Source organism: Cetorhinus maximus, chromosome 1 (assembly GCF_964194155.1).
Source record: "Cetorhinus maximus chromosome 1, sCetMax3.hap1.1, whole genome shotgun sequence".
NCBI lineage: Eukaryota > Metazoa > Chordata > Chondrichthyes > Lamniformes > Cetorhinidae > Cetorhinus > Cetorhinus maximus.
The window spans coordinates 249,368,999-249,393,994 of NC_135879.1; the positions used below are offsets into that span (position 1 = coordinate 249,368,999).

Below are 24,996 nucleotides of genomic sequence, written 5' to 3' on the forward strand. Positions count from 1 at the left end.
ATTAAACTTGCTTCCACCATTTCTCTACCATTTAAGACAGAGATGAGGAGAATTCTTTTCTCTCAAAGGGTTGTTAGAATGTGGAATTCTCTTCCCCAGAAAGCAGTGGAAGCTGGCTCACGGAATTTATTCAAGATAGAGTTGGACAGAATTTTGATAGACAAGGGAGTCAAGGATTATGGGGGGGCAGACAGCAAAGTGGACTTGAGGCCACAACAAGACCACTCATAATCTTATTGAATGGCAGAGCAGGCTTGAAGGGCTGAATGGCCTATTCCTGCTCCTAAGTCCTACGTTCCTATTAGCCGAGGCCTAGAATCTAAGAGCAGGGAAGTTACCCTGGAGCTATGTGAAACATTAGTTAAGCCACAGCTTGAGTACTGTATGCAATTCTGCTCACCTCATTACAGAAAGGATGTAATAGCACTAGAGAGGATACAGAGGGTCTTAGGAGGATGTTGCCAGGACTGGAAAACTTAAGCTATGAGGAAAGATTGGATAGGCTGGGGAAGATTTTATTGAGATGTGCAAGGTTGTAAGGGACCTGGATAGAGTGGATGGGAAGGGCCTATTTACTTTAGCAGAGAGGTTAGTGACTAGGGGGCATAGATTTAAAGTGATTAGCAGAAGGATTCAAGGGGAAATGTGAAAAATCTTTTTCACCAAGAGGGTGGCAGGGGTCTAGAACTCACTGCCTGAAAGGGTAATACAGGCAGAATACCTCAACTCATTTAAAAAGTGCCTGGATGTGCACCTGGGGTCTCTAACCTGCAGGGCTACAGACCAAATGCTGGAATTCACCAAGCCTCCTTCGACAGCACCTTCCAAGCCCATGACCAATGCCAAGTAGAAGGACAAGGGCAGCAGATAGATGGGAACACCACCACCTGGAATTCCCCTCCAAGTCACTCACCATCCTGACTTGGAAATATAGCACCGTTCCTTCACTGTCGCTGGGTCAAAATCCTGGAACTTCCTCCCTAACAGCACTGTGAGTGTACCTACACCTCATGGACTGCAGCGGTTCAAGAAGGTAGCTCATCACCACCTTCTCAAGGGCAACTAGGCAGTAAATGCTGGCCCAGCCAGCGAAGCCCACATCCTGTGGATGAAAAATAAAAGTCAGATTAGGCTGGGAGGCTCATTGTTTTCAGCCGATCGAGACACAAAGAAGCCAAGTGGCCTCCTTCTGGGGCGTACATTTTCTAGGATTCTCGGATTTATTAATTGAGCTTAAATTCCACCAGCTGTCATGGCGGGATTTTAACCTGCGACCCCAGAGCATTAGAGGAGGGGAAAGGCTGAGAAGAGATCGTGGTGAGGGGCAAGAAGGCAGGTTGCACTGAGGGAGAGAGAGTAAAGATCACAGTGAGGGGCAGAGAGGAAAGATCGTGGCAAGGGAGAGAGAGGAGAGATCGCCTGGGGATTGAGGAGAGATGGACTGGGAATACAAACATACGACCACATAAACATACGAACAAGGAACAGGAGTAGGCCATTTAACCCCTCGAGCCTGCTCCACCATTTAATAAGCTCATGGCTGACCAGATAGTAACCTCAAATCTGCATCGCACCGACTGCCGATAATCTATCACCCTCTTGCTCATCACGCACCATGCGCCTCTGCCTTAAAAATATTCAAAGACTCTGCTTCCACCACCTTTTCAGGAAGAGAGTTCTAAAGACTGACAACCCTCTGAGTGAAAAAATTTCACCTCATCTCTGTTGTAACTGGACGACCCCTTACTTTTAAAGAGTGACCCAAGGTTTTAGATTCTTCCACAAGAGGAAACATCCTCTCCACATCAACCCTGTCAAGACCCTTCAGGATCTTATATGTTTCAATCAAGTCACCTCTTACTCTTCTAAACTCTAGTGGATACAAGCCTAGTCTGTCCAATCTTTCCTCATAAGACAACCCACCCATTCCAGGTATTAGTCTGGTAAACCTTCTCTGAACTGCTTCCAATACATTTACATCCTTCCTTCTGGAAATCTAAGTACTGTACATCCACTGGTTCCCCTTTATCCGCAGCACGCGTTACTTCCTCAAAGAACTCCAATAAGTTGGTTAAACACGATTTCCCTTTCACAAAACCGTGTCAACTCTGCTTAATGATCTTGAACTTATCCAAATGTCCTGCGAAAATTTCTTTATTAATAGCTTCTAATGTTTTCCCAAGACAGATGTTACTCTAACTGAGCTGTCGTTTCCCACTTTCTGTCTCCCTCCCTTTTTGAATAATTCAGTTACAGTTGCTTCCAATCTAATGGGACCTTCCGCGAATCTAGGGAGTTTTGGAAAATTAAAACCAATGCATCAACTATCTCACTTGCAACTTCTTTTAAGACGCTAGGATGAAGTCCATCAGGACTGGATCTCTTGTCAGCCCGCAGCTCCAACAATTTACTCAGTACCACTTCTCTGGTGACTGTAATTTTCCTGTCTTCCTTCCCCACTTCCATTTCCTGGTTTATAGCTGGTTCTGGGATGTTACTCGTATCTTATATAGTGAAAACTGATGTAAAATACCTATTCATTTCATCTGCCATCTCCTTGTTTTCCATTATCAATTCTCCAGACTCACTTTCTATAGGACAAACACTCGCTTTCGTGTGTCCATCCTTTGGACTTTGGCCAGCTCCACTTTAATGCCCTCATAATTGCCCTTATTTAAGTTTAAAAACTTTAAAAAGTCTCCGGCCCACTCCCCTCGCCCTCAAACTGAATGTAAAATTCAATCATATTATGGTTGCTGCTACCTCGGGTGCCTTCACTGTGAGATCATTAATTATTCCCATCTCATTGCACAATAGCAGGCCTAGTATAGCCTGCTCTCTGGTTGGCTCCAGAACATTCTGTTCTAAGAAACTATCCCGAAAACGTTCAATGTACTCCTTATCTAGGCTATCTTTGCCCATCTGACTTTTCCAATCTATAAGTAAATTAAAATCTCCCATGATTATCTCCATGCCTTTCTGACAAACTCCAATTATTTCTTCCTTTATGCTCCATCCTACCCTGTGGTTACTATTTGGAGGCCTGTACACAACTCTCACAAATGACTTCTTGCCTATACCATTTCTCATCTCTACCCAAACGGTTTACACACATCTTGATTTCCTGAACATCGGTCATCCCTCTCTATTGTGCTAATAACATCATTAATTAACAGAGCCATGCCTCCACCTTTTCCTTGCATCCTGTCCATTCTAAATATCCTGTACCCTTCAATGTTCAGGTCAAAATCCTTGTCATCCTGCAACCATGTCTCCGTAATGGCTATCAAATCGTAATTATTTGTTTCTATGTGCGCTCTCAGTTCATCTATTTTGTTTCGAATGCTACGTGCACTCAGATATAAAGCTTCTAGTTATAGTTCTAGACCTAGTTATGCAGCTTGCAGAACACCGGTCACAGTACAGTTCAGGTGTACACCATCCCAACAGTACAGATCCCACTTTCCCCAGTACTGGTGCCAGTGGCCCACGAACCGGAGCCCACTTCCCCCACACCACCTCCCTAATCTGATTTGTCCTATGCCAATTTGCACATGGCTCAGGTAATAAGTTAGAGTTTGAAGAGGGTGTTCCTGGTTCGACTGATGCTCTGAGGCCACTTTTCTTCTAACCCCCTGTCTGCCCAATGTTTTCAATCATATGTGATGATATATATGAGAATGTGTGAAGTGGAATGAGTAAGACCGCCACCTCATGAGCAGTGCGAACATTTTATCTGTCTGAGAACTTGTCTTATTAACAGTGTTAAAAGATGGTATTGAAGCCTCTTCACAGCACCTTCTTTCTGTTCCCCCTTAGGACAACCGGCCGAGCCATTTGGCTGCTTCTGCAACCGTTTCTCATGAGATGGGACACAATTTGGGAATGGCACATGACACAAATTCACGTCAGTGTAACTGTCCAGACCAGCAGGGCTGCATCATGGAAGAAGCACTCGGGTGAGAAACACATTCAAACATTGTGCCTGCAGCTGGAGGATTTCAATCCCATTGCATGGATTCATTAGAGAGAAATGACAAAGGAAATTAGAGGGACAAAAACTGTGTATAGAAATAGAGGAGCAGCTAATAGTAAAGGAAATCCAAAAGTCTTTTAATAAAACATTGGGGTTTATTTTGGTGGAAGGATGGAAATATGCTAACTGAGTGCGGTGATATTTAAACACACAGTTTGAAAATCCGGTTTTAGCCCATAATTTTACACCTAATTGCTGATGACCATAATTTGAATTTGGAGCAGTCGATTTGGGATTCTTGTACCTAATTCCACTGAAAGTGGCACACAGTGCCATGATGCAGAAAGGCTCAAGGACTGATGGAGAGGGGCACAGAGTGAGAGGCAATGCAGTAGTGGAATTCTCATTGGACCAGTAATCCGGAGATCCAGGGAAATGCTCTGGGGACCTGGATTTGAATCTTGCCATGGCAGATGGTGGAATTTGAACCTGCCTGCCACTGATGCATCTGTCCATGACAGTTTTGGTAGGAGTGACCACCACACAGTCATTGTGGAGTCGAAGTCCCGACTACACATTGAGGATACCCTCCATCGTGTTGTGTGGCACTTCCATCGTGCTAAATGGGATAGATTTCAAACAGATCTAGAAACTCAAGACTGGGTATCCATGAGGCACTGTGGGCCATCAGCAGCAGCAGAATTGTACTCGAACACAATCTGTAACCTCATGGCCTGGCATATTCCCCACTCTACTATTACCATCGAGCCAGGGGATCAACCCTGGTTCAGTGAAGAGTGGAAGAGGGCATGCCAGGAGCATATCTAAAAATGAGGTGTCAACCTGGTGAAGATATAACACAGGACCACTTGCGTGTCAAACAGCATAAGCAGCAAGTGATAGACACGGCTGAGTGATCCCACAACCAACGGATCATATCTAAGCTCTGCAGTCCTGCCACATCCAGTCGTGAATGGTGGTGGTAAATAAAATAACTCACTGGAGGAGGAGACACAATAAATATCCCCATCCTCAATGATGGAGGAGCCCAGCACATCAGTGCAAAAGATAAGGCTGAAGCATTTGCAACAATCTTCAGCCAAAAGTGCCGAGTGGATGATCCATCTCGGCCTCCTCCGGAGGTCCCCAGCATCACAGATGCCAGTCATCAGCCAATTCAATTCACGTGATATCAAGAAACGGTTGAAGGCACTGGATATTGCAAAGGCAATGGGACCTGACAATATTCCGGCAATAGTACTGAAGACTTGTGCTCTAGAATTTGCTGCGCCCCTAGCCAAGCTGTTCCAGTACAGCTACAACACTGGCAATATAGAAAATTGCCCAGGTATGTCCTGTACACGAAAAGCAGGACAAATCCAACCTGACCAATTACCGCCCCATCAGCCTACTCTCCATCATCAGTAAAGCAGTGGAAGGAGCCATCAACAGTATCAAGTGGCACTTGCTTAGCTATAACCTGCTTACTGACACCAATTTGGTTTCCACCAGGGCCAATCAGCTCCTGGCCTCATTACAGATGGTTCAAACTTGGACCAAATAGCTGGACTCCCAAGATGAAGTGAGAGTGACTGACCTTGATATCAAAACAGCATTTGGCCAAGTGTGGCATCAAGCAGCCCTCGCAAAACTGGAGTCAATGGGAATGAGGGGGAAAACTCTCCACTGGTTGGCATCATACCTAGCACAAAGGAAGATGGTTGTGGTTGTTGGAGACCAGTACTCTCTGCTCCAGGACATCACTGCAGGAGTTCCTCAGGGTAGTGTCCTCGGCCCAACCATCTTCAGCTGCTTCATCAATGACCTTCATTCCATCATAAGGTCAGAAGTGGGGATGTTCGCTGATGATTGCACAATGTTCAGCAATATTCGCAACTCCTCAGACACAGAAGCAGTCCATGTCCAAATGCAGCAACACCTGGAAAATATGCAGGTTTGGGCTAACAAGTGGCAAGTAACATTCACGCCACACAAGTGTCAGGCGATGACCAACTCCAACAAGAGAGAATTCATCCATCACCCCTTGATGTTCAATGGAATGATCATCACTGAATCCCTCACTATCAACATCTTGGGGGTTACCATTGACCAGAAATTGAACTGGGCTAGCCATATAAATACTGTGGCTACAAGAGCAGGTCAGAGGCTAGGACTCATGCGATGAGTAACTCACCTCCTGACTCCCCAAAGCCTGTCCGCCATCTGCAGGGCACAAGTCAGGAGTGTGATGGAATACTCCCCACTTGCCTGGATGAGTGCAGTTCCCACAAAACTCAAGAAGCTTGACACCATCCAGGCCAAAGCAGCCGCTTGATTGGCACCACATCCACAAACATTAACTCCTTCCACCATCGATGCACAGTAACAGCAGTGTGTACCATCTACAAGATGCACTGCAGGAATTCACCAAGGCTCCTTCGACAGCACCTTCCAAACTCACAACCACTACCATCTAGAAGGACAAGGGCAGCAGATAGATGGGAACACCACCACCTGGAAGTTCCCCTCCAAGTCACTCACAATCCTGACTTGGAAATATATCACTGTTCCTTCACTGTCACTGGGTCAAAATCCTGGAACACCCTCCCTAACAGCACTGTGGGTCTACCTACACCACATGGGCTGCAGCGGTTCAAGAAGGCAGCTCACCACCACCTTCTCAAGCGCAACTAGGCCAATAAATGCTGGCCCAGCCAGCAAAACCGACATCCTGTGGATGAATGAAAAAAGTTTCAGACACGGCACTGGAGATTGTGGTGGAGGAGGTAAACTTTCTTCCACAAAAGGCAGAGCCTTTGAATATGTTTAAGGTGGAGCTGGATAGATTCTTTATCAACCAGGGGGTGAAAAGTTATTGGGGATATGCTGGATTGGGGTTGAGGTTACAGTCAGATCAGCCATGATCTTATTGAATGGTGGGGCAGGCTCGAGGGGCCGAGTGACCAGCCCCTGTTCCTAATTTGTATGTTCCTATGGTACACATTTAATGCTTTAATATCTAATAAGTTGCTCATGGAACTGAACAGAAAAAAAGAAAGACCTGCATTTATACGGACTGCAGGGGTTCAAGAAGGCAGCTCACCACCACATTCTCAAAGGCAGTTAGGATGAATAATAAATGCTGGCTTAGCCAACGACGCCCACATCCCGTGAACGAATATAAAAAGAACAAAACTTTTCATGCTCACTGGACATGTCAAAGCTCTTTACAGCCAATGAAGTGTTTTGAAGTGTAATCTCTCTGCACTGAGGTTAGACACAATTTTCGTGAAGCAGTATATATGGGATCCTTTCACCCACTTTCACTGACAGTGTGGAATTCTACACAGGATTACATTGGTATATGGTACACAAACAGGTCAATCGGCCCAGTCAGTCTACGACAGTGTTTATGCTGCACTCGAGCCTCCTTCCATCTTCCTTCATCTAAATCTACCATTGTAACCCTCTATTGCCTTCTCCCTCATATGACTGTACAACTTCCCCTTAAATGCACCTATACTATACAGGGGGAGGTGGTGGTCATGACACTGGAATGGTAATCCAGCAGTCCAGGTTAATGTTTTGGGGACAGAGATTAAAATCCCACCATGGCATCTGGTAGAACTTGAATTTGATTAGTAAATCTGCAATATAAAGCTAGTCTCAGTAATGGTTGTTGATTGTTGTAAATATCCATCTGGTTCACTGATGCCCTGTAGGGAAGGAAATCTGCCATCCATGCCCAGTCTGGCCTACATGTGACTCCAGACCCAAAACAATGTGGTTGACCCTTAAATACCCTCTGAAATGACCAAGCGAGCCACTCAGTTTCAAGAGCAATTAGGGATGGGTAACAAATGCTGGGGCAGCGAGTTTCACATTCTTACCACTCATTGTGTGAAGAAGTTTCTTCTGAATTTCCTCTTGGATTTCTTCGTGTCCAACGTATGTTAATGGCCTCTACTTATGCTCTTTCTCACAAGAGGAAAAAGCTCTCTGTATCCAGTCCATAAAACCTTTCACAAGTTAAATATAATCACCCGTCAGTTTTCTGTTTTCAAGAGAAAAAGGGACCCAGCCTGTCGATCCTTTCCTGGCATGTATACCCATGTATTTCTGGTATCATTCTTGCAAATCTTCTCTGCACCCTCTCCAGTGCCTCGATAAACTTTCTGTCATGTTTAACAGTTCAATTGTTCTTTTTTTGATTATATTTGACTGTTTACTGATGATCCATGCCAGAGCTGGAAGCCAGAGCATAGACCCTAACCCTAACCCTAACCCTTCGGCCCATCGAGTCTGCACCGACACATGAGAAACACCTGACCTACCTAGCTAATCCCATTTACCAGCACTTGGCCCATAGCCTTGAATGTTCGCATTCCAGACCGTCACCACCCTCTGGGTAAAAGAGTTTTCCTCACATCCCCCCTAAACCTCCTGCCCCTCACCTTGAACTTCTGTTTAAGGTGCTTAATTGGGGGAAGGCTAATTATAACAATATTAGGCAGGAAGTGAGGGATCTAGACTGGAAGCGAATGTTTGAGGGGAAATCAACAACTGACATGTGGGGGGCTTTCAAACGTCAGTTGATAAGAATTCAGGACCGACATGTTCTTGCTAGGATGAAGGATAAGCATGGCAAGTTTCAGGAACCTTGGATAATGAAGGATATTGTGAGATAAGTCAAAAAGAAAAGGGAAACATTCGTAAAGGCTAGAAGGCTGGGAACAGATGAAGCCCGTGGAGAATATAAAAAAAGTAGGAAGAAACTTAAACAAGGAGTCAGGAGGGCTAAAAGGGGTCATGAAAAGTCACTGCCAACCAGAATTAAGGAAAATCCCAAGGCCTTTTATACATATGTAAAAAGAAAGAGCGTAGCCAGGGAAAGGGTAGGCCCACTCAGGGACAGAGGTAGGAATCTGTGTGTGGAGCCAGAAGAAATGGGAGAGATACTAAATGAATACTTCTAATCAGTATTCACCAAAGAGAAGGACTTAGCGGTCAATTTGTCTAGGGAAGAGTGTGTAGATAGCCTGGATCATGTTGAGATCAAAAAAGAGGTGTTAGGCGTCTTGAAGAATATTAAGGTGGATAAGTCCCCAGGGCCAGATGGGATCTACCCCAGAGTACTGAGGGAGGCAAGGGAGGAGATTGCAGGGGCCTTGACAGAAATATTTGTATCCTCACTGGCTACGGGTGAGGTCCCAGAGGACAGGAGAATGGCCATTGTTGTTCCATTGTTTAAGAAGGGTAGCAGGGATAATCCAGGAAATTACAGGCCGGTGAGCCTTACGTCAGTGATAGGGAAATTATTGGAGAAGATTCTTTGTGACAGGATTTACTACCATTTGGAAGCAAATGGGCGTATTAGTGAGAGGCAGCATGGTTTTGTGAAGGGGAGGTCGTGTCTCACTAACTTGATCAAGTTTTTTGACGAAGTGACAAAGATGATCGACGATGAAAGGGTAGTGGATGTTATATACATGGATTTCAGTAAGGCCTTTGACAAGGTCCCTCATGGCAGACTGGTAAAGAAGGTAAAGTCGCACGGGATCAGAGGTGAGCTGGCAAGATGGATACAGAATTGGCTTGGTCATAGAAGACAGAGGGTAGCAGTGGAAGGGTGCTTTTCTGAACGGAGAGCTGTGACTAGTGGCGTTCCGCAGGGATCAGTGCTGGGAGCTTTGCTGTTTGTAGTATACGTAAATGATTTGGAGGAAAATGTAACTGGGCTAATTAGTATGTTTGCAGACGACACTAAGGTTGGAGAAGTTGCAGATAGTGAAGAGGATTTTCAAAGGATACAACGGGATATAGATCGGTTGGAGACTTGGGTGGAGAAATGGCAGATGGAGTTTAATCTGGACAAATGCGAGGTAATGCATTTTGGAAGGTCTAATACAGGCAGGAATTATAAATGGCAGAACCCTTAAGTGCATTGACGGGCAGAGGGATCTGGGTGTACAGGTCCACAGGTCACTGAAAGTGGCAACGCAGGTGGATAAGGTAGTCAGGAAGGCATATGGCATGCTTGCCTTCATTGGCAGGGGTATTGAGTATAAAACCTGGGAAGTCATGCTGCAGCTGTATAGAACCTTGGTTAAGCCACACTTGCAATATTGCGTGCAATTCTGGTTTCCATATTACCAGAAGGATATGGAGGCATTGGAGAGGGTGCAGAGGAGGTTTACCAGGATGCTGCCTGGTCTGGAGGTTATTAGCTATGAGGAGAAGTTGGAGAAACTCGGATTGTTCTCACTAGAGCGACGGAGATTGAGGGGCGACTTGATAGAAGTTTCCAAAATTATGAGTGGCATGGACAGAGTAGATAGTCAGAAGCTTTTTTCCAGGGTGGAAGAGTCAATTACAAGGGGACATAGATTTAAGGTGAGAGGAGAAAACTATAGAGGAGATGCGGGGCAAGTTTTTTACACAGAGGGTAGTGAGTGTCTGGAATTCGCTGCCAGAGGAGGTGGTGGAAGCAGGTATGATAGTGGTGTTTAAGAGGCAGCTTGACAAATACATGAATAGGATGGGAATAGAGAGATACGGACCCCGGAGGTGCAAAATGTTTTAGTTTGACAGGCAATATGATCGGCGCAGGCTTGGAGGGCCGAAGGGCCTGTTCCTGTGCTGTACTTTTCTTTGTTCTTTCTTGTGTCCCCTCGTGACTAACCTTTCAACTAAGGGGAACAGCTGCTCCCTATCCACCCGGTCCATGCCCCTCACAATCTTATACACCTCGATCAGGTCGCCCCTCAGTCTTTTCTGCTCCAACACTAACAACCCAAGTCTATCCAACCTCTCTTCATAACTTAAATGTTTCACCTCAGGCAACATCCTGGTGAATCTCCTCTGCACCCCCTCCAGTGCAATCACATCCTTCCTATAATGTGGCGACCAGAACTGCACACAGTACTCCAGCTGTGGCCTCACCAAGGTTCTAAACAACTCCAACATGACCTCCCTCCTTTTGTAATCTATGCCTCGATTGATAAAGGCAAGCATCTCATATGCCTTTTTCACCACCCCACTAACATGTCTAGAGATCTATGGACACACACGCCAAGGTCCCTTTGTTCCTCAGAACTTCCTAGTGTCATGCCGTTCATTGAATACTTCCTTGTCAAATTACTCCTTCCAAAGTGTATCACCTCACAATTTTCAGGGCTAAATTCCATCTGCCACTTATCTGCCCATTTGACCATCCCGTCCATATCTTCCTGTAGACCAAGACACTCAACCTCACTGTTAACCACCCATCCAATCTTTGTGTCATCCACAAACTGACTAATCCTAACCCCCACATAGTGGGTTTTTCCCTACTTTTACCAGCCAGAGCTTTCTCATATCCCCTCTTTGCTCTCCTGATTGCTTTCTTAAGCTCCACCCTGCACTTTCTGTACTCCACTAATGCCTCTGCTGATTTGCTTCCCTTGTAGCTGCTAAAAGCCTCTCTTTTCCTTCTCATCGTATCCTGAATATCTCTGGTCATCCATGGTTCTCTGTGCTTGTTACTCCTTCCTATCACCCTAGAGGGAACATGTTGAGCCTGTACCCTCCCCATTTCCTTTTTGAACCCCCCCCACTGTTCCTCTGCAGATTTCCCCACAAGTAACTGTTCCCAGTCTGCTTTGGCCAGATCCTGCCTTATTTTACTAAAATCCACTCTCCCTCAATCCAACTTGTCTATTTCTTTGTCCATAACAAACTTAAATTGTACCATGTTGTGGTCGCTATCACTAAACTGCTCCCCCACCACCACCTCAGTCACCTGTCCGGCTTCATTCCCCAGAATTAGGTCCAGCACTGCACCGTCCCTTGTTGAACCCTCTACATATTGACCTAAAAAGTTCTCCTGTTTGAAAAATTTGAAAAAATCAACTCCATCCAAGCCCTTAACACTATGTCTATCCCAATTAATGTTGGGAAAGTTGAAAGCACCTAATATAATTACTCTATTGTTATTGTTTTTACACACCTCCACAAATTGTGCACATATTTGCTTCTCAATTTCCTGCTGGCTATCCGGGGGTCTATAATAAACACCTAACAATGTGGCTGCCCCTTTTTTATTCCTAAGCTCTACCCACAAAGCTTCATTTGATGCCCCCTCTAAGATATCATCTCTCCTTACTGCAGTAACTGACTCCTTAACTAATAATGCAATTCCTCCTCCTCTTTTACCCCCTCCCCTGTCTCGCCTGAAGATTCTATATCCCGGAATGTTGAGCTGCCAATTCTGCCCCTCCCTCAACCACGTCTCAGTGATGGCTACTGTATCACAATTCCACATGTCAATTCTCACCCTTAACCTTTTACCTGTAATATTCCTGGCATTAGAGGCCATCCAGCCTTGCCTTACTCCCTTATAGCTTAATGTAGCTGTACTCCATCTGACTTGATTGTTTTACTGTATTATGATGTGTCCCTATTCTGCTAACTTTCTGTGTCCCCTCCCCCTGCCTAATTAGTTTAAACTCCTCCCAACAGCACTAGCAAACCCACCCACAAGGATGTTAGTCCCGCTCTGGTTCAGATGTAGACCGTCCCGCTTGTACAGGTCCCACCTACCCCAGAAACGGTCCCAGTGATCCAGGAATCTAAAACCCTCCCTCCTGCACCAACTCTTAAGCCATGTATTCATCTGCGCTATTCTCCTATTTCTGTGCTCACTAGCACATGGCACTGGGAGTAATCCAGAGATTACAACCCGAGAGTTCCTGCTTTTTAGTCTACTGCCTAACTCCCTGAATTCTTGATGCAAGACCTCATTCCTCTTTCTACCTATGTCATTGGTATCAACATGTACCATGACCTCTGCCTTATCACCCTCCCCCTTCAGGATGCCCTGCAGCTGTTCAGTGACATCCCGGACCCTGGCACCAGGGAGGCAACTCACCATCCTGGAGTCACGTTGACAGCCACAGTAGTGCCTATCTCTTCCCCTGACTATAGAATCCCCTATTACTATTGCTCTTCCTCTCTTCCTCCCCTCCTGTACAGACAGGCTGCTTGTGATGCCAGAAGCTTGGCTCTGTCTGCACTCCCTGGTGGAACCAGCGCCCTCATCAGCCTCCAAAATGGAATACCGATTTGCGAGCGGGACCCCAGGGGACTCCTGAACTACGTGCCTGTTTCTCTTGGACTGCCTGGTGGTCACTCATTCCCTTCCTTCCTCAAGTCCCTTCAGCTGTGGTGTGACCACCTCTCTAAACGTGCTATCCACGATGCTCTCAGACTTGCGAATGCGCCACAGTGTCCCCAGCCGCCATTCCAGCTCTGAAACCCGAGATTTCCAGGAGCTGCAGTTGGACAGAAGTCCTAAATGGCCTGCCCCGTATCCTGAGACTGCATGCAGTACTCCAGGTGTGGTCCCACCAAGGCCCTGTATAACTGCAGTAAGACATCCCTACTTCTGAACTCAAATCCTCTTGCAATGAAGGCCAACATACCATTTGCCTTTCCAATTGCTTGCTGTACCTGCCTGTTTACTTTCATTGACTGGTGTACGACGACACCCAGATCCCTTTGTACATCCACATTTCCCAATATATCACCATTTAAATAATACTCTGCCTTTCTGTTTTTCACACTGAAGCACATAACTTCACAACTTGTCTAAATTGCCCTGAAGCCTCCTTGCATCCTCCTCACAACCCTGCCCAGTTTTGTGTCATCAGCAAATTTGGAAATTTGGTACCCCCATCCAAGTCATTTATATATACATCGTGAATAGCTGGTCCATCAGGCCATTTGGTCCATCGAGTCATTCAATTAAATCATGGTTAATCTGATTGTGGCGTCAACTCCACTTCTCTGTCTGTCCCCATGACATAAGAACATAACAAATAGGAGCAGGAGTATACCACATGGCCCATTGAGTCTGCTCTGCCGTTCAGTGTGATCATGGCTGATTTTGCACTTCAACACCGTTTTCCTGCCTGCTCCCAAAATGTTTTGATTTCCTCAGAGACCAAAAATCTATCCATCCCGGCCTTAAATGTATTCAACGATGGAGCATCCACAACTCTTTGGGGTAGAGAATTCCAAACATTCACAACCCTTTTAGTGAAGAAAGCTTTCCTCATCTCAGTCCTAAATGATTGGCCCCTTATCCTGAGTCTGTGCTTCTGTATTTTAGACTCCCCACCCCATTGAATCTCTCAACATCAACCCTATCAAGCCCCTTCAGAATTTTATACATTTCAAGGAGGTCGCCTCTCATTCTTCTAATGATAGCTGTAAATGTGGAAATGGAAGGGAGGTACAATCATGGTACAAATTAAGCTTGTTATAGACAAGGAAATAGACAAGTTGCAAAAAAATGTTTTGGACTGGGGAGAGTGGATTTTAGTAAAATAAGGCAGGATCTGACCAAGGTAGACTGGGAACAGTTACTTGTGGGGAAATCTACACAGGAGCAGTGGGAGGCGTTCAAAAAGGAAATGGGAAGGGTACAGGCTCAACATGTTCCCTCTAGGGTGATAGGAAGGAGTAACAAGCCTAGAGAACCATTAATGACCTGAGATATTCAGGTTACGATGAGAAGGAAAAGAGAGGCTTTTAGCAGGTACAAGGGAAGCAAATCAGCGGAGGCATTAGTGGAGTACAGACAGTGCAGGGTGGAGCTTAAGAAAGCAATTAGGAGAATAAAGAGGGAATATGAGAAAGCTCTGGCTGGTAAAAGTAGGGAAAATCCGAAGATATTCTATAAGTATATCAATGGGAAGTGGGAAAGAGTAGGGCACATAAGGGACCAAGGGGATAACCTATGGGGTGGAGCCAGAGGACATCGCTAGAGTGTTGAATGATTACTTCACGTCCGTCTTCATCTAAGAGAATGAGGATGAAGGTATGGAACTCGGGGACAGAGACTGCGAGGTTCTTGAGCAAATTGATATAGGGAGTGACAAGGTATTGGAGGTATTGGCAGGCTTAAAAGTGGACAAAACTCCAGGTCCTGATATGTGTCCCAGACTGCTGAGGGAGGCAAGGGAAGAGATCGGAGGGGCTCTGACCCAAATTTTTAATTCTTCTCTGGCCACGGGGGAGGTGCCAGAGGACTGGAGAACAACTAATGTGGTTCCGCTATTTAAGAAGAGTTGTAGAGAGAAACCAGGGATCCACAGGCCAGTGAGCCTCACGTCAGTGGTAGGGAACTATTGGAGAAAGCTCTGAAGAAGAGTATCGATCTCCACTCGGAGAGGCAAAGTTTGATCAGGGATAGTCAGCATAGCTTTGTCAGAGGGAGGTCATGCCTAACAAATTTGATTGAATTTTTTGAAGAGGTGACTAGGTGCGTAGATGAGGGTAGTGCAGTTGATGTAGGTTATATGGATTTCAGCAAAGCCTTTAACAAGGTCCCACATGGGAGACTTATAAAGAAGGCAAATCCACATGGGATACAGGGTAATTTGATAAGGTGGAATCAAAATTGGCTTAGTTGTAGGAGGCAGAGGGTGATGACAGAAGGATGTTTTAGTGACTGGAAGCCAGTGTCCAGTGGAGTATCACAGGGATCTGTGCTCGGTTTCCTATTATTTGTCATTTATATAAATGACATAGATGACTATGTGGGGGGGTAGGATTGTAAGTTTGCGGATGACACAAAGATTGGCCGGGTGGTTAACAGTGAGGTTGAGTGTTTTGGGCTACACGAAGATATAGATGTGATTGTCATATGGGCAGATAAGTGGCAGATGGAATTTAACCCTGAAAAGTGAGTGGTGATACACTTTGGAAGGAGTAATTTGACAAGGAATTATTCAATGAACGGCATGGCACTAGGAAGTTCTGAGGAAGAAAGGGACCTTGGCGTGTGTGTGTTCATAGATCTCTGAAGGTGGAGCGGCATGTTAGTGGGGAGGTGAAAAAGGCATATGGGACACTTGCCTTTATCAATCGAGGCATAGATTACAAAAGTAGGGAGGTCATGTTGGAATTGTATAGACCTTGGTGAGGCCACAGCTGGAGTACTGTGTGCAGTTCTGGTCGCCTCATTATAGGAAGGATGTGATTGCATTGGAGGGGGTGCAGAGGAGATTCACCAGGATGTTGCCTGGGATGAAACATTTAAGTTATGAAGAGAGGTTGGATAGATTTGGGTTGTTTTTGTTGGAGCAGAGAATACTGAGGAGGCATAAGATCAAGGTGAGGGGCAGGAGGTTTAGGGGGGATGTGAGGAAAACCGTTTTTACCCAGAGGGTGGTGACGGTCTGGAATGCGCTGCCGGGGAGGGTGGTGGAGGTGGGTTGCCTCACATCCTTTCAAAAGTACCTGGATGAGCACTTGGCACATCATAACATTCAAGGCTATGGGCCAAGTGCAGGTAAATGGGATTATGTAGGTAGGTCAGGTGTTTCTCACTTGTCGGTGCAGACTCGATGGGCCGAATGGCCTCTTCTGCACTGTGATCCAGGTACTTTTTAAAAGAGTTTAAAGTTTCTGCCTCTACCACCAACTTGGGCAGCAAATTCCAGACAACCACTACCCTCTGCGTAAAAAATTTCTTCCTCATATCCCCCCTACACCTTCTGCCAGTTATCTTGAATCTATGCCCCCTGGTTCTAGAATTCTCCATCAAGGGAAACAATTTTATCCTGTCCACTCTATTCCCCTCATAATTTTGTACACCTCAACCAAGTCACCTCTCAGTCGCCTTTGTTCTGAGGAAATAATCCCAACCTATGCAATCTCTCCTCGTAGCTACACTTTTCTAACCCTGGCAACATTCTTGTAAACTTCCTCTGCACTCTCTCCAGAGCTATTACGTCCTTCCTGTAATGTGGTGACCGGAACTGCACACAATACTCCAGTTGTGGCCTCACCAGTGTTTTATACAATTCCGACATTATATCCTTACTTTTATATTCTATACTTCTGCCAGTGAAGGAGAGCATTCCATATGCCTTCTTTACAACCTTGTCTACTTGAGCTGCTGCCTTCAGGGACCTGTGTGCTTGTACGCCAAGATCTCTCACTTCATCTACCCCTCTTAGTATATTCCCATTTATTTTGTAATCCCTGTAACTGTTTGACCTCCCTAAATGTATGACCTCACACTTCTCTATGTTAAAATCCATCTGCCACTTTACCGCCCACTCCACCAACCCATCTATATCGTTTTGGAGATTATGGCTATCCTCTGCACTATCCACTACTCGGCCAATCTTTGTGTCATCTGCAAATTTCCCAATCATGCCCCCCACATTCACATCCAAATCATTAATATATAACACAAACAGCAAGGGTCCCAACACCGAGCCCTGTGGAACACCACTTGAGGCAACTTTCCATTCATAAGGGCATCCATCGACCATTACCCTTTGTTTCCTGTTACAAACCCAACCTTTTATCCAGTTTGCCACATTACCCTGAATTTTACTTTCCTGACCAATCTGCCATGTGGGACCTTGTCAAATGCCTTGCTAAAGTCCATGTACACAACATCCACTGGACTACCTTCATCAACCCTTCTTGTCGCTTCTTCAAAGAATTCAATCAAATTTGTGAGCCAAGACCTTCCTTTAACAAATCCATGCTGACCATCCCTGACTAGTCCATGCCTTTCCACATGACAGTTAATCCTATCTCTCAGCATTGATTCTACTAATTTGCTCACCATCGATGTAAGTCTAACTGGCCTATAATTGTTTGGCATTTCCTTTGATCCCTTTTTAAACATTGGAACTACGTTTGCATTTCTCCAGTCCTCCGGTACCTCCCCTGTATCTAGTGAAGATTGGAAAATCATCCTTAGAGCATCTGCTATCTCCTCCCTGACTTCCTTCAGCAGCCTCGGAAACAATCCATCTGGCCCTGATGACTTATCAACTTTTAAGGATTTCAACCCTTCGAGTACTTCCTCTCTCTTTATGACTATCCCATCCAATATCTCGCAGTGTTCCTCCTGGACTACTATATCTACATCCTCCCTTTCCTTTGCAAACCCGGAGACAAAATATTCATTCAAAATTCCTTCCCACAGCCTCTGCATCTCCACACAAGTTTCCATCTTTATCTCTGATAAGTTCCACTTTTTCCTTAACTAACCTTTTAGCATTAATGTGCAACATCTGCAATAAGTGGCAGTATGGGCCATGGTGTCATACCTGATGAACAACAACACAGCTTATCATAAAGAGGAGACATACACAAGAGATGTAAAATGGGTGGTATTTTACTTGCATTGATGAAAAGTATATAACATGTGCCACTGTCATGCTCCTAATATTTCTTCATTTTACTAACCCTACTGCTACGTCTTGGTGCATCCCCGATATCCACAGCAAGGATGGAGGCAGCCTGCTGACTGCTATGCCCCTGTTGTCTGTGATGACTTTGGTGGGCGTCCTCTAGAAGGCCGACTTGGATGGCCTTGGCCTACTTTGGATCTCCTGCTGTGGTGCAGGTTCACCCTTCTTGGTCTGTGGAGCTGGAGGTGACGGGTTCACAGGAAGAGGGAACTGGGAATGGCACGACACTCCCAGAGTCACCAGGGTGGAAGGCCCCAGAGTGCTCTGGTGCTGGTCCCCCTCCCTATGGCTGCCCGAGGGCCCTTGCCTGACTCCTTTAGGATAAGGGTAAACTGTAGTGAGATTGAGTTGCCCTGCACCCACCTCTTGCATAGTCACTAATGGATGCCACCAATGCCTACATTGATAAAGTGCAGCTCCAAGTGCTGTGCAGGACCTATGTCCTGGACCATGGGCTCCATGGCAGCCACCATCCTACCAGTGTTGACCTTGGTGAGTTGGCATGCTGGTGCTATAACCTCAGACTGAACATGACAGACTCCTCCATTGTATGATGCAATCTGTGGAAAGCAGCAGACGACCTTTCCTCAATCCCCTGACTTTCACTGAAGCTCCACCAACTGAGTTAGAACCGAGTTCTGAGGCTTATCATCAGCTCAGACCCAGCAGAATCCTGGACTCCAGCACTCCTCTGAATGCTGACTACCTCAGATGTCCCTGCCTCTGACTGCTGTGGACCAGATTGTGTGTTGTGCTCATTGGATTGTAGCCCCAAAGCTTCTCTAGAAATCGGTCCTGCCAAAGTATCGGTCTCTGCACTGGTGGAGGGTGTGGGTGAGCGCCATGATGGGTCTTCAATCGTGCTCTCCTCTGCTTCCTCTTCCGAGGTGTTGTCAGGGCTGGATATCAAGACCTGGTTGGTGGATGCCCTTGGGTAATTTCCAGAGGTGCCTATGAAAGAAAGTAGAGATTACTTAAGTATGGCAAGAGACTGGAAGCTGGCAGACTGTACTCAGTTTGGTTGTCTGAGGGATGAGCTAGTACAGGGCCCTCACTTGGGTCTGTGCTGCCCATCTCACCGTCATCACATGCATGGTCCCTATCCTCTCCGGCCAGCACGTTGGCACACTCCTCATATGGGGTGAAGGCCGTAATTTCGGCCACTCCATCTCGGGTCTGGGACCTCTCCCTCATATCCTGTGCAAGCTTTTCCTGCATGAAGAAAAAGGGAGAGAGTGTGAGCAGGATATATGCCAAGGCAGCTGATAAGGATGTCTGCTGTGCGTGGGTGGTGAGGACGTGACGTATACAAGGAATGAGCCCAGATCGAGATGTGAAGGTGTGAGAGTGAAAGAGTGGTGATATGCCTTCAGCTGGCAATGTGTGAGATCCCTGTGGAGTGTTTTCCTGCTAATGCCTGACGTGCTTGTAAATGAGATTCATCCTCTTCCTGCGCTGTATTACACGCCTTTGCTGCATTGCGTTTGTGCTGACCGCTGAAGACACCGCCTCCCAAGCTGGAGAGGTGACATTGGTGGATGTCTTGTGGCCATCACTGGGGTACAGGACATTCCTGGCGGGCCTCAGTGTCCAGCAGGTGGCCCAGCGAAGTGCTACTGAATCTGGGAGTTGCAATCTTCTTTGCTCCCAGTGGGAAAAACACTACTTTTCCCGACCACCATCGCACAGAAGGCAAAATCCCACTCTATGTCTTTTATCATCCAGGGAGCTCTGGATTTGCATGACTCCCTTTCCCTCTTGTGGGAATATTTTTTTTTTCATTCCCGGGATGTGATCTTCACTGGCTGGGCCCAGCATTTATTGCCCATCCCTAATAGCCCTTGAGAAGGTGGTGGTGAGCTGCCTTCTTGAACCGCTGCAGTCCATGTGGTGTAGGTACACCCACAGTGCTTTTTCCTGGACAGTGTCAAGCTTCTTGAGTGTTGTGGGAGCTGCACTCATCCAGGCAAGTGGGGAGTATTCCATCACACTCCTGACTTGTGCTTTGTAGATGGTGGACAGGCTTTGGGGAGTCAGGAGGTGAGTTACTCGTCGCAGGATTCCCAGCCTCTGACCTGCTCTTGTAGCCACAGTATTTATATGGCTAGTCCAGTTCAGTTTCTGGTCAATGGTAACCCCCAGGATATTGATAGTGGGGGATTCAGTGATGGTAATGCCATTGAAAATCAAGGGGCGATGGTTGGATTCTCTCTTGGAGATGGTCATTGCCTGACACTTGAGTGCTGCGAATGTTATTTGCCACTTGTCAGCCCAAACCTGGAAATTGTCAGGTCTTGCTGCATTTGGACATGGACTGCTTCAGTATCTGAGGAATTGTGAATGGTGCTGAACATTGTGCAATCATCAGTGAACATCCCCACTTCTTAACCTTATGACGGAAGGAAGATCATTGATGATGATTGGGCCGAGGACACTACCCTGAGGAACTCCTGCGGTGATGTCCTGGAACTGAGATGACTGACCTCCAACCATCTTCCTTTGTGCTGGGTATGAATCCAACCAGTGGTGAGTTTTCCCTTGATTCCCATTGACTCCAGTTTTGCTAGGGCTCCTTGATGCCACACTCGGTCAAATGCAGCCTTGATGTCAAGGGCAGTCACTCTCACCTCGTGAGTTCAGCTCTTTTGTCCGTGTTTGAACCAAGGCTGCAATGAGGTCAGGAGCCAAGTGACCCTGGTGGAACCCAAACTGGCATCAGTGATCAGGTTATTTCTAAGCAAGTGCTGTCTGATAGCACTGTTGATGACCCCTTCCATTACTTTACTGATGATCGAGAATGGACTGATTGGGCGGCAATTGGTTGGATTGGATTTGTCCTGCTTTTTGTGTGCAGGACATGCCTGAGCAATTTTCCATATAGCTGGGTAGATGCCAGTGTTGTAGCTGTACTGGAACAGCTTGGCTAGGGGTGCGGCAAGTTCTGGAGCACAAGTCTTCAGTACTATTGCCGGAATATTGTTAGGGCCCATAGTCTTTGCAGTATCCAGTGCCTTCAGTCCTTTCTTGATATCACGTGGAGTGAATCGAATTGGCTGAGATCATCCACTCAGCACTCTTCTGGCTGAAGATTGTTGTGAATGCTTCAGCCTTATCTTTTGCGCTGCTGTGCTGGGCTCCCCCATCATTGAGGATGGGGATATTTGTGGAGCCTCCTCCTCCAGTAATTTCTTTAATTGTCCACCACCTTTCTCCTGGGATGTGGCAGGACTGCAGAGCTTAGATGTGATCTGTTGGTTGTAGGATCGCTTAGCTCTGTCCATCACTTGCTGCTTATGCTGTTTGGCACAGACGTAGTCCTGTGTTATAAGTTCACAAGGTTGACACCTCATTTTTTAGGTATGCCTGATGCTGCTGCTGGCATGCCCTCCTGCACTCTTCATTGAACCAGAATTTATCCTCTGGCTTGATGGTAACGGTAGAGTGGGGGATATGCCGGGCCATGAGGTTACAGATTGTGTTCGAGTACAATTCTGCTGCTGCTGATGGCCCACAGCACCTCATGGATGCCCAGTCTTGAGTTACTTGATCTGTTCAAATCTATCCCATATAGCACGCTGGTAGTGCCACACAACACGATAGAGGGTATCCTCAATGTGAAGGCGGGACTTCGTCTCCACAATGACTGTGCGGTGGTCTCTCCTACCAATACTGTCATGGACAGATGCATCTGCGACAGGCAGGTTGGTGCAGATGTGGTCAAGTATGTTTTTCCCTCACCACTTGCCGCAAACTCAATCTAGCAGCTATGTCCTTTAGGACTCGGCCAGCTCGGTCAATAGTGATGCTACTGAGCCACTCTTGGTGATGGACATTGAAGTCCTGCACCAAGACTACATTCTGTACCCTTGCCACCCTCAGTGCTTCCTCCAGTGATGTGCAACATAGAGGAGAACTGATTCATCAGCTGAGGGAGGGCGGTACATGGTAATCAGCAGGAGGTTTCCTTGCCCATGTTTTACCTGATGACATGGGACTTCATGGGGTCCGGAGTTGATGTTGAGGACTCCCAGGGCAACTCCCTCCTGACTGTATACCACTGTGCCGCCACCTCTGCTGGGTCTCTCCTGCCAGTGGGACAGGACATACCCAGGGATGGTGATGGTGGAGTCTGGGACATTATCTGTAAGGTATGATTCCATGAGGATGATTATGTCAGGCTGTTGCTTGACTAGTCTGTGAGACAGCTCTCCCAATTTTGGCACCAGCCCCCAGATGTTAGTAAGGAGGACTTCAGGGTCAACAGGGCTGCAATTGCCATCGTCTTTTCTGATGCCTAGGTCGATGCCGGGTGGTCCGTCCGTTTTCATTCCTTTTTTGTGACTTTGTAGCAGTTTTTTACAACTGAGTAGTTTGCTCGGCCATTTCAGATGCAAGGTATAGGCCAGACCAGACAAGGACAACAGATTTCCTTCCCTCAAGGAAACCAGATGGGTTTTTACAACAAATGACAATGGCTCCATGGTCATTAGACTTTTAATTCCAGATTTTTTATTGAATTCAAATTCCACCATCTGCTGTGGTGGGATTCAAACCCGGGTCCCCAGACCCTTACCCTGGGTCTCCAGACCCTTACCCTGGGTGTCTGGATTACTAGTCCAGCAACAATACCACTACACCATTGCCTCCCCACATATCTCGTTTGTACCCAAATAATCTTCTGTATAAGGGCCCCCCCCCCCCCCCCTCCATTGTTCATTTATTGTTTTATCTAGGTGTTTCTCTGGTGTTTCATACAATCACAGAATGGTTACAGTACAGAAGGAAGCCATTCAACCAGTCATGTTTGTGCTGACTCTCTGCTAGAGCCAATTACCTGTTCCCACTGCCACACCTTTTCCTCGTAGCCTGCCATTTCTTTCTCAGGTCTCTGCTGTCCTGTTTTCTCCTTGCCCCTTTGACACTTGTATATTTTTATCTTCAGTTTCGTTTTGCCAACAACCTTCAGTCGTTGCAGCCGACAGGACTTGGTGAACGGCGTCGAATATGGAGTAGCTGAGTGTCTTTCCAATCTTCCAAATCTTGACAAGTTGATTGGGGGCGTGGAGTGTGGAAACCAGTATGTGGAGAGAGGCGAGCAGTGTGACTGCGGCAAACCTGCGGTAAGGAGGAATCAAACGTGCCTGGTAATCAGGGTTCACTGTCAGGGCCTATTGAATATTGTGATGGGCACTTTTTTTCTGTGCATCAGGGGCTTTGTGTAAATTTAGGATTGGATTCAAACTGAATTCTAATTCCCAACTGGGATCATTTGGTTTGGATTTGACAAGGCATCTTTCTTTTACGAACACAAGACTTAAAAACAGAAAGAACTGTTTATTTCATGGTTTTCATATACATGCAAATCTTTGCAGCTGATAAAGTACTTGGGAATTGTAGCCAATGTTGAAGGAAATATAGCAGCACTTTGTTCACAGCAGAGCCTATAAATAGTAAACTGATAAAAATCAGATACCGTTTTTAGTGATGTTTGATGAGGAATAAATATTAGTCAGGACACTGGGGGAAACATGCAAACATAAAAATTAGGAGCAGGAGAAGGCAACTCGGCCCCTCAAGCCTACGCTGCCATTCAATATCATGGCTGATCTCATTGTAACCTTGACTCCACATTCCCGATAACTTTTCACCCCCCTTGCTTCAAGAATCTATCTAGCTCTGCCTTAAAAATATTCAAAGATTCTGCTTCCACCGTCTTTTGAGGAAAGGTTCCAAAGACTCACAATCCCAGAAAAAAATTCTCCTTATCTGTTTTAAATGGGTGACCCCTTATTTTTAAACAGTGATTCTCCCACAACAGGAAACATCCTCTCCACATCCACCCTGTCAAGGCCCCTCAGGATCTTAAAGATTTCAATCAAGTCACCTCTTACTCTTCTACTCTACAATGGATACAAGCCTAGCCTATCCAACCTTTCCTCATAAGACAAACCACCCATTCCAGATAGTCTAGTAAACCTTCTCTGAACTGCTTCCAACACATTTACATCCTTCCTTAAATTAGTAGACCAATACTGTACACAGTACTCGAGATGTGGTCTCGCCAGTGTCCTGTATAACTGAAGCATAACCTCCCTACTTTTATATTCAATTCCCCTCGCAATAAACAGTTAGCTTTCTGAATTACTTGCTGTACCTGCATACTAGCCTTTTGCAATTCATGCACTAAGACACCCAGATCCCTTCACATCTCAGAGCTCTGCAATCTCTCACTATTTAGATAATATGCTTTTTTTAACTTTTCCCTGACAAATGGACAATTTCACATTTTCCCGCATTATACTCCATTTGCCAGGTCTTTGCTCACTCACTTAACCTATCGATATTCCTCTGTAGCCTCTTTAAGTCCTCTTCATGACTTATTTTCCTTCCTATGTTATGTCATCAGCAAATTTAGCAACCATACCTTCAGTCCCTTCATCCAGCTCATTCATATAATTGTAAAAAATTAAGGCCCCAGCACTGATCCCTGAGGCACACCACTCATTACATCTGGTCAATCAGAAAATGACCCTTTTATGCGAACTCTGTTTCCTGTTAGCCAGGCAATCTATCCATGCCAATATGTTACCCCCTACACCATAAACCTTTGTTTTCCACAATAACCTTTGATGTGGCACCTTATCAAATATCAAATACCTTCTGAAAATCTAAATGCAGTACATCCACCGGTTCCCCTTCATCCACAGCACATGTTGCTTCAAAGAACTCCAATAAATTGTTTAAACATGGTTTTCC

The 24,996-nt window shown here is 46.0% G+C and overlaps 1 protein-coding gene across 1 annotated transcript in view; it reads left to right on the forward strand.

Annotated features, from left to right (window-relative positions):
- Window positions 1–24,996, forward strand: part of LOC144680358 (disintegrin and metalloproteinase domain-containing protein 12-like) — a 972,827-nt gene that overhangs the window by 731,689 nt on the left and 216,142 nt on the right. Inside the window, exons 11-12 of the mRNA XM_078541354.1 lie at window positions 3,820–3,959; window positions 23,183–23,360. Coding sequence (XP_078397480.1) covers window positions 3,820–3,959; window positions 23,183–23,360 — 318 coding nt within the window. The remainder of the gene's footprint in view (window positions 1–3,819; window positions 3,960–23,182; window positions 23,361–24,996) is intronic.